Here is a 14,238-nt window from a genome sequence, read left to right as displayed (position 1 = left end):
CAGGGAGAGAAGGGGAAAGCAAAGTGAAACCCAGTGGGATGGGGCGGCACGAGCATCACCCAACCAGCACTCGCCGCCTCCTTGGGGGGGTACCAGCAGCACCCCCACCCCACCAGCACCCCCATCCCACCAATGACTGACCCACACCGTCCTCTGGATCAGTTTGGCCACTTTGAGCAGCAGCTGCCCGAAGTCTCCCGGTTCGAAGCTGGTGGCCGAGTGCTGGATGCAGAGGCAGAGCAGGAAAGCCGGTGTCAGCTTGTGGTCGTCCCCAGCGGGCTCGATCAGGGTCATGATGCGCCGCAGCAGCACATCCTCAGCCGCCGGCTCGAACTCCAGCAGCAGCTTCCTGCGGGGTGCCCTGGGGCCAGCGGCAGGAGAGGGACCCCTCTTTTTGGTGGTGGGGTCCCTCAGCAGGCTGCCGCATGCCCTGCAGACGGGGGGACCCTCGGGGACAGCGGGGTGCAGGGCTCGCAGCCTCAGCAGGGTCTGTGCTGGCAGCGGCTGCGCCTTCATGGGGTCCTTATAGAGGAGCAGGTAGTAGAGACCGAGGGAGAGGAGGTCCCCGTGCTGCAGCACGACCGTCCGGGACACCTCGGTGAAGTTGATGGAGATGCCGGCACCGGCGATGGGCTCCAGCACCAGCTTCTCCTCTGAACAATGCCGGGAAGGTCGGAGCTTCCTGATGGTGCAGTGCAGGGGCAGGATGTCGGGGGCTGACAGGCTGATGCTGGGCTTGCTCGCCTGCGTCCTCTGGCCCACCGTGTGCTGCTCGCGGTTCAGCAGGTAAACCAGGCTGTCCTGCCCAAGCGGGGAGACACGGCATGAACCAGGGATGGAGGGGGGAAAGGGACCCTCCTCTCTGCCATGCAGTGGGTGCTGCAGCATCGCGCTGTCCCCAGCCATCCCCCTGTCTCCTGAACCTTTGCATGGCAGGAACACATTTCTCTCTATTTTGTTGAGCAGGACAGCAGCGATCCCAGATTTGGGCTTGCTAATAAATGGGGACAGTAACTTTGGGCATGCAGTGAATGGAGCTGCTTTGGGCAGGAGTTCTTCCTCCGTCTCTCACCTCCTTCTCCCAGCTGCTTGTCCTTCCCACCTTCTCCTGCAGCAATGCCTGCATCCCCCAGCCCGGGGGACAATGGGACACCAGTCAGAGCAGCGGCTCCCTGCCCTGCCTTACTCTCCAGCCTGCTCCAAAGCTGGAGCTCCCCCGTGCCTCAGTTTCCCCGGCTGTACTAACGGGATGGCTGCAGTACCAATGTCACCCTGCAGAAACCTTGGCACAGCCTGATTCCCAAAGGGGACAAAGTAGCCATTAACTACAAGAGGCATCCCAGGCCTCTTCAGTTCTCCAAGCGCCTCCAGCATGTGGGACCAGGGACTCCCAGACACTGTCTCCTCGCTGCCTCATTACGTTTGCTACTAACGCAGCAACCAGACGGGGGACGGGGCAGCTCAGCCATCCCCGGCAAAACCGAACCTTCCTTGTGCCAGGCCAGGGATGCTGCTCCTGCATCCCTTTGGGACACTACCGGGGGGTCCTCTCTCTGCACCCCCAGTGCTTGAGGACAAGCTCGAGGACAGACTTGGTGACAACGCTGCAAGTCCCAGACTGGCACCGCTCTAAAGGATGCTCTTCCACGCCACCACCCCAGCAGCTCCGGCCATGCAAGCAGCCCCCCGTTCCCAGAGGGTTTAAGGGGGTGACGGGACGAAAGCGGACGGGGGTGCAGGGGGGTGCGCAGGGAGGCGGCGCGGTGCTTACATGCTGCTGGCTGTAGCCCTGCAGGAGCAGGAGGTGCGGGGACTGGTAGAGGGAGTACCGCATACTGCTGCCGCTGCCGCTCCGCGCCGCCGCCGGGCTCCCGGGCAGGGTGGAGCAGTGCCGCTGGCCCCGCTCGCCGGTACCGGCCCTCGGGGCCGGGATGCCCAGGCTGGTCTCGCTGAGGCTGCGCCGCAGGGCAGGGGGGGGGCCCCGCCGCTCAGCCCCCGCCGGTGCCCGCCGGGCCCCCCGCGCCCGGTGCCGCTGCAGCTTCCGCGCCTGAGCGTTGATGCCTGCGGGGATGGGAAGGGGGGGAAAGAGCAGCATCAGCCCCCGCTGCCCCCCCCCCCCCGGTACCGCAGCACCCTATGGCAGGGGGGATGCTGCAGCTCGGAGCAGTTCAAAGCATCCCCTACCCCCAGACCCCGGTTGGTGTCCCCTGGTTTCCCTGTCCTCCTGACGGGTGACACCAGGACACCAACGCAGAGAGTTTCATCCCAATGCTACCACCATAAAGGGGGTGTCCCAACACTCCTTGGCCCCCAAAGCCCACTGAGTGGGGCAGCAAAGCTGGGCTCAGCATCCTCAGCATCCCCCAGGCTGCCAGGGCTGGGGGGAGAGAGGGAATCTCTGCTAGAAAGAAATTCAGCTCAATAACAGCCTAGGTACTGCTTTTTAGGAGCTACAGGGAAGCCTCCCTGGCCCCCAACCCGAGCATCATCAGGCATGGGAGCTGGAGCTGCAGTGGAGCCTGCCCGCTGCCTGCTGCAGGAGAAGCTGTAATTAACTTCTCCCAAACATCCATTCCAGCAGAGCTGTCTGCAAGAGGAATAATGGGAGCTGGAGCGAATGAATAGGCCTGGCCGAGGGGCATCCCCATCCCTAGGGGTGTCCCCACAGACCCCTCCATGCTGCAAGCGTGGCTCAAGCTCTGCAGGACAAGTTGGGGGTCCCATTGGTGATGCTCATACCTGGGGTGAGCAGCCTCCTGGGAGCAGGTCACTGGCATTCAGGGAGGACGAAGAGAGGGGGAAAAGCCTAAAGGATTTGCTTGTGGAAGCAGCACTGCAGCAGCATCAGTGCAGCACAGAGCCAGAGTTCCATTTACAGCTCAGCCGACCAGTGAGCAGGCTTCGGCCAGTGAGATTTGGGGACAAGCAGCGGGATTTGGGGACGGCAGAGCAGAGAGCCTGGTGCCCAGGGCTGCTTAAAGGGACACTCACAAGCTCAGACCCAAAAATGCCATCGGCCTTATTTGGTGAGGAATGGGCTGCTGGTCCTGGAGTACATTTCTGTATTTGTTTGTTTTAAAGCAAGTGCTCCATTGCTGGGAAAACGAAAGAGATTGGGATGGGGAGGGCGGTGGGAGAGGGAGAAAATAGCCCCTGCTGTTTACATGCTTTGGGATTAAGGCAAGGCACAGCCAAGCCACCCGAGCGGCCCAGTGCCCTGTGTCCTTCTTTAAAAGGCAATCAGTCCAGCTCATGTCCCCATCACGGCCAGCAGCACAGCACTGGGATGCCTGGATCCCACTGATGTGAAATCCAGGGAGTGCAACAAGCCCCAAATATGCCACCCCTAATGTATCTGCAGAAGGCCCTGGCTCCCCCCCCCCCCCCCCCCCCCCCAGAAGCCCTTTTCCCAACCTATAGCATGGAAATGGACCAAAGGGATGAAGGATGGCTGGGCGATGCCTGGCTATGGAAGGGGAGGAGAAGGGCTGGATCCTGGGGAGCTGGAGCTCATTGCACTGGGATGGAGGGGGGGTGCCAGGATTGGGGTCCCACCATGCAGAGGGAGACGCCATCACCGGTCCCTTATCTAGGGGAAAGGAAGCTTCTGTATTTGTTCTGTGTAGGAAAAGGCTGCTTTTTCAGTGCTGATAGAGCCCCTGTCACAGGCTCCCTGTTAACCCTGGGGCTGCCCTGGAAAGATAAACACAGCTCTTTTCCTGAGCATAACAAAGCTCCTCCATAAACCGGGATAGGGCTTTTTCCAGTCCTCTGGTACTGCTTTCTCTTCCCAAGCATGTGCAGATTATCCCACCTGAAACACTGCACGAGCATCTCCAGTGCCGACCTGCTGAAGCCATATGGTGATGTGGATGGGAATGGGGCAGGATCGCTCCCTATCCCTTAGGAAGAACTGGGTACCCCTGGCCAGCACCAACCAGACCCCACCAAGCTTCTGCCTCTAAACCCATCCTGCATCCCTGTTGGTTGTGGTGCTTGGGATGTTGACCGGGATCTGCCTCTTTGGAGCCTAAGGAAGATGTTCCCTGGCTGGAAATAAATCAGTCAATAAATACCTCCAGGGGAAGCAGAAAAGGAGAAATGCTTTGAATTTACCCAGGAGAGGCTGACATGAGGCTGCTCATTCCTAATGGAATTGCTACTCAGACCCTGCAGGGAATCTTCCCTGGATGCAGCCATGCTAAGGTATATATCAAAGGCAGATCCTCGAAGGTACCTGCCAGAGCATCTTTTATGGGCTTAACTCCTAAGTTTCTTGAGTTGTGTGTGCATTTCAGCCTCCAGCCTCTGGGAAAGCCTCAGCAGGAGCAGAACATGGTGCAAAATGGGGCTGTTTTGGAAGAGGAATGCCATAAAGATGCCAAGTGCCACACTTCTGGTTTGTGGGTGTTCTCCCCGGATGCTCCCTAACCACTGCCTCATTGCTCCCCAATAGGAGTGGGGCTGAAGGTACACATATGAGAGGGAATCTACCTCCTTTATTGCAGAGCTGCTCCACCTGTGCTGCTGCTAATCAGTGGCATGAGGAGCGAGCATCTTCCTTCCCAGTGGGAAGCAGCTAATAAACTGATTAGGATAATGGGTAACCCAGCAGATAAAACACCTGAGCCATGTGCTAATAGGCTATGGATGGGTGTGGGGGCTTCCTCCCATCCACCATCACACCAACAGGGCAGGAAGCGATGCACCAGCCTGCGTGACACCAGTGGTCCCAGTCCTGCTGCTCCAGCGATGCTCAATGTGGGGAAGGACCCTGCAGGTATTTCCCTGTTTTGTTTTCTAGGGAGCTGCAAGCCCAAAATCCCTTTATGTTTGCACAGATGCTGTGTTTTCCACACCAGTGCATTTTTCCTCACCCTGGGCGGCCAGTTGATGGGAACCTTTGCCAGCTTGGGGCTTGTGACAAGGGTGACCCTGGTGGAGGCATTCACAGTTGGTACCCATCACACCAGGGGGGTTATGTCTTTTGGGGATGCTGGTTGAGGGAGAAGTACCTACAGACATGCTCCATTGTTCCCAGAGGGAACATAGATGGGGTGGGAAGGTGTGGGTCCCAGCCCCATGGCACCCCTTTGGGGAGTGCCACCAGTATAGGGTAAGGCTCGTGCCACTGGAAGAAAGGGCTGCAGGAGTGAGCTTTTAACAGGTAAGACAAATCAGGGCTGTGAGTCTGCAGAGCAAATAGCCTAAACAAATGTGGGTGTAGGTTTTGTGTCTCGGAAGAGCTTGGTCAGCTATGGAAAATGCCCAAAGGATTAAAACATGGAGCATTTCCACCACCCCACCCAGGAGTGCTGAAACAAATGAAGTGATATCTACCCTGAAAGCATAACGGGCTCATTTCCAGATCCAGAGCACAGGATCCCGTCAGGAGCTGCTCCTTCATCAGCACTCACTGCAGGCTGCTGAGCCCAGGCCAGCTCAGTGCTGCCTGCTTCTGCACCAGGCAGCCTGCATCCTGCTGCTGCCCCAGCCTGTGTGGGAGCCTTGTCCCCCCCCCATCACTGCCAGCCCACCCAGGGCATGGGTAGGAGCCCTGCATCCAAGGGGGAGCATTTGAGGCCAAGAGCTGATGTGACCTTGGGCTCAGGCTGGGAGCTGCCACGTGGCCCTCCCCACCGTGTGCTGTAACCACTGTGCTTGACTCTTGCCCTTGCCTCTATTCAAAAGATGCTGTTTTTAGAGTCACCGCTGTCCCAAAGTGCTTAAGATCTCTCTGATCCTGCCTGAAGAAAGAGATGAAGAGAAGAGCATCCACCTCTGCAGCCTCCTTCTGGTCCAGGTGCTGGCAGCAGCAGCCTCTTTCTCTCTGTCACACATGCAATGAGCTGGGACCTGTAGCATCCCCTCCGTGGATTGGACACAGCAGGGATAGAGGCAGCCCTGTCTCACCATTGGCATCCCATGGGCCACCCTGCACAGCATTAATACAAGGCCTGGGGGTTGTTTTCCCACTGCTCCTCCATTCCAAGACAGGAGGTGAGCCCATCCCAAGCCCCAAACAACCCCTAAAGCTGTTAACTCCACACTCGGATTTTGGGGCACCAAGGGCAAAATTGCAATTGCAAATTGCAGCCTCTGCTCTCCCTGGTTTCCTTCATTCCATGTTCCTGGTCTCCTTCCAGCCCTCATTAGAGCAGATTGGAAAGCAGCCCCATCCCCACTGGCATGGGACAGGTCAGGCCGTTTGTTCTGCAGCTGCTGGGGGCAACCTTGGCTCCTGTTTGCTGAGCACATGGGGTAAACCTGCATCATCATTAGGCTGTTCCTGACAATCACAACTCTCTGCTACAGGTGTGAGGAGCCACTTAGTGCCCATCCCAGCAAAACCTCCCAGGCTGGATCTGGATCCTTCCATCAGCAGGTCAGACCCATGAAGGGCATCATGCAATTAAGAACCTGATTTTAAACCTTTCCACCCTCATCCTTGTGGGGCTTTTATCTGAGGGTGGGAGGAGGAAAACTTCATTACCAGGGTCACTTATTAACCTGCTGGCTCCTAATGATGCACTTATCTCCTCCTGCCAGCCTTAGACTCATCAGCTACCTCTGACGGAGCTCTCCTGCCCTACATTGCTCTCCCTTCATTAGCTTTTCATCTTGCTTAATTGCTCCTGCAGATTTGCCTGGGGGATGCCCACAGGGAGATGGAGGTGCAGAAGAGCTGGGCATGAAGCTGGCACCAGAGTATGGGACATCACAATGTTGTTTGGTGCACAGTGATGGGAAGACTGGGCCATACTGATGGTCTTACTGCTGCTGCCTGGCTGCAAGTGGGGATCTGTATGAACCCTTAAACTGGCTGGGGTAAGTATTTGGGGTTGCAGGTACCAAATCTATGCAGGAGAGCTCTGAGTATCAACCCTACCCAGAAACCTCGCAGCTAACACATGGCCTCCCTCCCACTTGCACCACCTCCCATTCCCAGAACAGGCAGAAGCTGCTGGTATGGGATGCTTGGGGAGGGCTGCATCTCCCTGCACCCTGTCCCTCTCCATCCCCAGCTCTGACCTGCAGTGGTGGTGTCCACATCCCTGGCTGCCATCTCCTCCACCTCCGCCCTCTTGCGCAGCTCCAGCCGCCGCGAGAAGCCCTCCCTGGGCTTCCACAGGTCCTGGATGAGCAGCGGCTTCTCATGGTCTCCAAGCACCCTCAGCCCCTCCGTCTGCCACTGCTTGTCGGGGCCCTCGAACCTGCCGATCACATCACACAGTGCATACTGCCCAGCACTGAGCTGGCTCAACCCATAGCGCTCCAGTGCTTCCTTCACCAGCTCCCGTGCGCCCGAGCTGCCCGTCACCAGCACGCTCTTGTAGTTGGTGCCCGCACAGATGTTGTCCCCGAAGATCTTCAGGATGCCAGGGACCGAGAGCTGCGTGGAGAGCTCGGCTGGGTCGTCCTCATTGGGTGCTGGGGAAGAGGATGCTGAGCTCCGGTCCTTGTAGCTCAGTGTCCGGTACAGGACCTGGGAGAAAATCCGGCTCTGGCGCTTCAGACGGCTCTTGGATGGTGGGGTCATGGTGGAGGAGGAGCCATAGAACATGGTGCGGGAGGTCATTGTGGAGCGTGGCTGGGAAGAGGAAAAGGGGAAGTCAGTGGTTTGGAGGCCAGATGTGCAGCATGGAAGCAGCAGCTGGTGGCCATGGAGGAGTTGCTGTCACCTCCAAAGTGGAAAGGGACAGCAGCAGGGGAAGGATATTCCCCTTGTGCAACCCGAAACACTGGCAGCCAAGGTCCTTGATGTCCAGGATGGATTTGTCCCTGCAAATGCAGCTGGAACAGCCCCAGATTCCTCCTCCATTGTGTGTATAGAGGTCCCTCTTACCCAAGCAAAATGCAATAGGAGGAGAGCAGAATCCAGCGTGGCTCATCCTGATCAGGAGCCAAGGTGCCAGGAGTTATTCCACTAACGAGTTTACGGAGCAATCCCATTTATTTAGAGGTGAAACAGAAAGCTGAAGCAGGAATTCAGGCACTCTGAGGTCACTGCTAAACGCTTCTGCTCCCTGGGAGGCACACTACAGCATGCGGTGGCATCACTGACAAAGCCTGACCTTGTCGCAGTGGGGATAGGGCCATGGGACCGTGGCCATGCAAGAGCTCCTGGTGCACCTCATCCCTAGGAACAGGCTGGAAACCCAAGTGCTCTTCTGGCTATAGGCAGACAGTGCCAGATGTCACTGTCAACATCTGGGGCCAGCTCTGAAATCACATCCTGGATGCACAACACCCGGCACTTGCACAGCACTGATAACACCACCGGCTGCATCGTGAACTGCTGGTGGGAAAGGTCTGGAAAGACACTTCAGCATTCCCGAATCCAAGAGGACAGGGATTTCCCTCACCTCCGCGTTTATAACATGCATCCTGCATGCAAGGAACAGCACCAGAGGACACCCAAAATGTCTCATCCCCAGCTATCAGAGCAACCCTGATGCATGATCCAGCAGTGTGAGATGTGGGATATCTGCAGCCCTGTCTTGCTCAGGCAGGATCTCACCACCAGAGCAAACCCAGCGCTATCAGGCAGAACGATGTTGGGCTTGGAAAGTCTCCAAACCACCATCTAATTCAGGAAGAAAACGTGTCCCTGCTGCTAATGGAAGAGGTCACCTTCTAACCCAGAAACAACCTCCTTGCTGTGCACAGAGGGTTTCTGCAGGGTGTACATCCTCCCGTCACAGAACCAGACACCCACTGAATGCTACAGATGGGGAAACTGAGGCACCAGCAAGAGCTGAGGCTGCAGGATGTGCCTGGGAGCTGTGTGATGCTGCACCCCTAGGGATGGGGTTAGAGCTATGGCTCTCCCCACACTGCTGCTCCTCCTCCAGTGCTGCTGCTCCCATTGGGGACATCCCTGAGGACATCCCTTGATGTCTGCTTGACATCCTTGATCTGTGCCCTCCCAGGAGCACCAGGGCAGACCCGACCTGGGGAGCAGGTCAGGGCACTAACAGAGTCAGGCTCAGGAACAGCTACCCCAGGTTGTTTGCCCAGCATCATCAGCCCTCATTAACATCAACCAGACCAAAACCATCCAGTGTCCCTGTGAGACCTTGCCATCAAGGATGCAAAAGACAAACCTTTGTCATCAAATCACTGTTTTCAGCTTGCAGATTTCATCTCCTCTGCCCTGAGCTACCTCCAGCACAAAGGGAAGCCTTTTAATATCTGCTGGTGATAAAATCATTCCTCCAAGTCCATTCCTCCAAGTCCACATCACAGGCTGAGACATCATCCTCGCTGCTTGCAGGTCCCTGCCTGGTTGTGAATATGTTATTTATAGCTCAGCTATTTTCCTGCTGTTTTGATCAAATGCAGCTTCTACAGAGTGCAGGGAGAAGGCATTTTATGGGGAAAAAAAGGAGCCTGGATTGGGAGAATCTTCCAGCCTGGACATCCCATTTTTCAACATGTGGAGTAACATTAGTGTGATTTTACCAGGCACCAGCCCAGGTCACCTTCTCCCAAAGACAACATAACACATGGTCTTAATCCCCCTGAAGGCTCTAATGGATGCAATGAGAATGAATGGGCTCTTCCCACATCCATGTGCTCAGGCTTGCTGATCACGGGCATCTCCAAGGAGGTTAAAGAGAAAACTGGTTCGTGCAATACCATTGGGTCCTGCGGTGAGAGGAGGGATGCTCCAGCTGGACCCGGCTACCTGGGGACAAGCTGTTAAGGGTATTAACATCTTCAGGTTGATGGGACGTGTGCTCCTGGACCTCCCAGCTCAGGCAAGCTCTCTCCTTGCTTCAGGCAGCCTCCCTGGAGGACACATGCCTGCAGCTATGAAGCATGACTCAGACCTTCCAAAGAGTCCCTTTCTTCAGCATCCAGAGACACCTCTGCTAAGGACTGCACAGGAATTAGCCAAAAGCCTGTGATTGCCTCCCAATGGGATCCTTCACCTCTTCACATGCCTTGCCTGACCACACCAAAACCAGCTATTTTCCATGGCCAGCACTGCCTGTATTTACCCTGCAGAGCTATGACAAATGCTTTCGGTATCCACATGGCCACCACATGTCCTTCCATCACAACTGACTGCAACCAACAGGGGTTTTCCTGCTGGCCCTGAGGTTCCTGCTCCCACCATGGGTGAGCAGCTCCCTCCCACCAGCTCCAAACATGCCCAGGCAAAGCCTCCCCTTACCTTGCCATCCTTCTCATGTGCCTTTTTTCCTTCCATTCATCCTCTTTCTTAAAATGAGCCTTCCCCCTTGTCATGCATTGTCCTGGGTGGGCATCCGTTGTGTCTCTGCAAGAGGAAGAGAAGTGATCCTTCGCTGCCCACAGACATCAGCTGCTCACAGTGTGGTGGCTTTGGAGGGCGCAGAGATGCTATGACTCCTCTCCTGATGTGCTTCACTTTCGCATGCAGGCTCCTGAACCATGTATATATCCCTTATGGCTCAGCATCCCACTACATTCCCTCTGCCTCAAATCAAACAGCCCAAGCACAAGCTGCTGACATCTGGGATGAATGGGGCACATTGCCATAGGGGATGCATGCCTGGTGATGCATGTGCTTGCACATGTTCATCCAACCACAGATGGGGAAGTCAGGACCAGCCCCAAGCTCAGACTCCATCACAGCAGGAACGTGGCAGCCTTGGGGGGTGAGATGGAACAAACCCAGCCACAGTGATGCCCATTGCAAAGGGACAAGAGAGAACATCTACAGCAAAAGAAATGCTACTGGAAAGGAAAGGTAAAGAGATGGGACCAGTGACAACCCCATGACCTTTATCTCCTTCTCTTTAGCATTCACATCCCAAGGGGTGCCAGGCCCGGACCCTCTCACCTATGGATGAACAATGAGTCCTGGACCAGCTCCTTCCCCCTACAGCCACAGCATGCCGATATGCTCACCAGGATCTGTTTTCCTTGAATCTCAGTTTATTTCACTGGACATTGAGGAGAACCACCAAGCACCATCCCCTCACCCTCCCAGCACAGACCTGCAAGAACATGCCCACTGGTAACCAAAGGGAAAGACAAAAGAAGCGCCTGCAAAGTGCCTGCAGTGATTTCAGGGGTGATTCTCAGAAAGAAATAGTCCTTTTCTGCTGCTCTGCTGTTATTGAAACTGCACCATCTCATTAAATCACTTCATCAGGGCCTCAGTGCCAGTTTGATCCAGCCCTTCTTGCTTGCCCAGCACTGGGGCTGTGGGAGAAGCTGCAAAGTGATGGGTCATGATGCTAAAGGCAAAGAGATGCTGATCCCACCTCTGCTGCTCGCTCTGTCTTCTGATGATTAATTGCTCCCACAGGTTAAATATTTATGCCCTATTACCAGTGTGTCTGCCTTCAACTGCCAGACATTGATTCTTGTCATGCTTTTCTCTGCTCAATTAACAGCTTTTGGCTACCATGTATTTTCTCCTCTGCGAGAGTATTTAGGTGCTTCAATCAAGCCATTCTTGTTCCTCTTTGGTTTGATTTATGAGGGGATTAACGCAATGGCCATCTCATCTCTCATTGTAAGATGCTTTCTGCAGTCCCTCGGTCCCTTCCCTGTGCTTTCCACATCTCCACTGAGATGGAGAGGCTGGGTTTGGCTGTCACCAGCCCAAACCCTGTTCCAACAGCACCTTGACCAAAAAGGCTATTTCTTTCCATAGCAAAATTTCCCATTAATCCTGGAAAATACTCAGTACTCCAGCATGGAAATGGGGATGGACACACACAGCCACCCCTCAGGCAGCTCCTGCTGGAGGACGGAATGAGCCCCTCTGCTGAAAACCCATCATCCAGGTTAGGGCCAGGAAAACATGGACAACTCCAGCTATTATTTTTGGGTGCAAAAAGACTTCCCTTTCCCATTTGGCTCCAGTTAGGAAGCCTTTTGCTTGCCTGGTTTACCATCCAGATTGTCCAAGCCATTAACATTGTGCTGCTCTGGGTCAGCCCCAGGATTTTCCAGCAATCATTTCTATCTCCTTCCAGCTTCGTGATAAAAGCACTGAAACAGAGGGCATGCAACCAGCTAGCAGTGCCCAGCAGCGATAATCTCCTCTGATAACTGCCTTTGAAATGAATCAGGTTTATTTCATACCGGCTTTCTTGACCTCATAGGATGTCAGCTCTAAATACTGGCCTGGACTGGGTTTAATACTGAAAAGTGCAGGTTTTTACAAGAATATCACCTCACATAACTCAAATGCCTTGTAAAATTGTATTACAGCCAGAAAGTCACCTCTCGCATCGGAGACTGAAATCATTCCTACGTGCCAAGAGTTATTTTCCATAGAGCCACATTGGACAGCAGGAATTTATTCCTGGTGCTGAAGTCTTTCATCAATTAAAGCCTGCGCCAGGTTTCTCCCTCTTCTCCCCAGGGTGATGCTATCAAGCCAAGCAACCTGTAGCTACCAGGTCATCTTACTCCCTTTTGGGAAGAGCAACAAGGCTATTAAACCACTTCTTTAACCTCCTGGAATTTCCCTGGGGCAGGCCCAGGTTTGCATGGATGGGCGGTGGGATTTCAGCTACAGCCATCCCGGAATGGCCACCAGAAAAGCCATTTCCCCACATCCCTATTTGGAAAACTTCCCTTTTTTCTTTCCCCTTTATTTTTCTGGATGGAAACCACTGCTCTAATGGCAACCACTGCAGGCTGGATGCTGCGAGCGCAGGGAGAGGCCGCCCGGCACTGCAATGTGGAACAAATTAGAACTGAGAGAGCAAAGGAAATGAGAACACCCTGGACACGGCGGCTTTGACGTGCGCTCCTTTGGCTCCAAATCCTGCCCCTCTGCAGATCCCATCCCTGCTGCTGATGCAGAGCCCAGACCCCATTCAGTGGCAGAGCCCCCATTCTGGATCAAGTCTCTGCTTCAGAGCCCAGCGCTTTCTTGTGGGAGTTTATCCATCTAGGGATGGATTGGAGGCCGATAATGTCGATGCCAGCCTCGGTGCTGTCTTTAGCCGGATCAGAGCAGGTAAACTCCTTACCATGTTATTATTAGCAGCAGGCGCTTTGTGGTAGCACCCTGCACCCCACAACCCAAGGACCATTCAAACACGGTATAAAGGCAGTCCTGCAAAGATGAACTAACAGTTTGTCCTAAAGGCAGCTCTAGCTCCACAAACAAATTATACTGATTAGGACTCAATTCTACAAGAACAACAGGAGTCTTTTAGCACATTTTCTTACTTCATGTTTTCCTCCCTATTATTTTGCAGGTTTGGAGCCACCAACGTGCATCAGCTCTCAGGCAATGCACAAGTACAGATTCCAGCCCTCTGCTCGGGCAGCTCTATTAACACACGCAAGAAGCACTCACAAAGAGCATTTGCTTTCTGCTGCCTCCTGAGCAGCAGAGTCTCCGTAGGCTGCCTAATTATAAGATCTTAGCAATGATTCTTTTCCTGCGATAATTAACTGATCCTGGAGAGTGCTGGAAATAAGCACTTCCCAAGCAAGCAGCAAACTCCCCTGAGTTTCCCTGCTAGAGTTACAAGTCAGCATGAAACTGCTCCAGCCACATGGGGACACAGACCCACAGCACCTCCCTGCCAAGGCCTGAGATGCCACGACAGTCACAAGCAGCTGAATACAGGTGAAACTGCATGTGTGGAACAGCAGTGAGATCCCAAAGGGCATGCAAGGGGGAGAAGGATCCCAAGGGATGTGCAATGGCGAGAAGGATACCAAAAGGTGTGCAATTGGGTTAAGGACCCCAAGGGGTATGCAGGCAGAAGGACCCCAGGGGGCATGCAGTGGGGAGAAGGATCCCAAAGGGTGTGCAATGGGTCAAGGGCCGCAAGGGGCACCCAGTGAGAAGAAGGATCCCCAGGTGTCTGGCAATGGGACGAGGATCCCCAGCCTGTCCCCTGCCTGCCCGCTGCCCCGCAGGGTCTCCAACGGCAACCGGACAAGCCTCAACCCTCACCGCCGCTTTCCTCCTGCCTTCACTTTGCAAGCGGACGAGAAACGAGCGTGCCCGTCCCAGCAGGTGAGGAGAGCTGCTGGTCCCATCCCGGACACAGGCTCCGGGGAGCGGGGGGCTCCGTACGGAGGGGTTGGCAGCGCTGTCCCATAGGATGCTATGGGGAGATCTGTCCCCAGACCACCCCCTCGGGTAGGGTCCTCCTTGTCCGGCCCCACGGTGCGCACCCCCCCCCCCCCCCGGTACTCACCGTGCGGGACACGGCGGCTGCAGCGCCCGGACCAGCCGGGGCTGCGCGGCGTGTCCCGCCG

The 14,238-nt window shown here is 55.3% G+C and overlaps 1 protein-coding gene across 1 annotated transcript in view; it reads right to left on the bottom strand.

Moving 5' to 3' along the window:
* The window catches only part of RADIL (Rap associating with DIL domain), a 24,087-nt gene extending 9,849 nt beyond the window's left edge, over positions 1 to 14,238 (bottom strand). Inside the window, exons 1-5 of the mRNA XM_034065110.1 lie at positions 14,178 to 14,238; positions 10,184 to 10,286; positions 7,033 to 7,591; positions 1,772 to 2,061; positions 142 to 801 (exon numbers count right to left, since the gene is read on the bottom strand). Of these exons, the coding sequence (XP_033921001.1) occupies positions 142 to 801; positions 1,772 to 2,061; positions 7,033 to 7,591; positions 10,184 to 10,219 (1,545 nt within the window). The 5' untranslated portion in view covers positions 10,220 to 10,286; positions 14,178 to 14,238. The remainder of the gene's footprint in view (positions 1 to 141; positions 802 to 1,771; positions 2,062 to 7,032; positions 7,592 to 10,183; positions 10,287 to 14,177) is intronic.

Source organism: Melopsittacus undulatus, chromosome 8 (assembly GCF_012275295.1).
Source record: "Melopsittacus undulatus isolate bMelUnd1 chromosome 8, bMelUnd1.mat.Z, whole genome shotgun sequence".
Classification (NCBI taxonomy): domain Eukaryota; kingdom Metazoa; phylum Chordata; class Aves; order Psittaciformes; family Psittaculidae; genus Melopsittacus; species Melopsittacus undulatus.
This window is presented reverse-complemented; position numbering and strand designations above follow the sequence as displayed.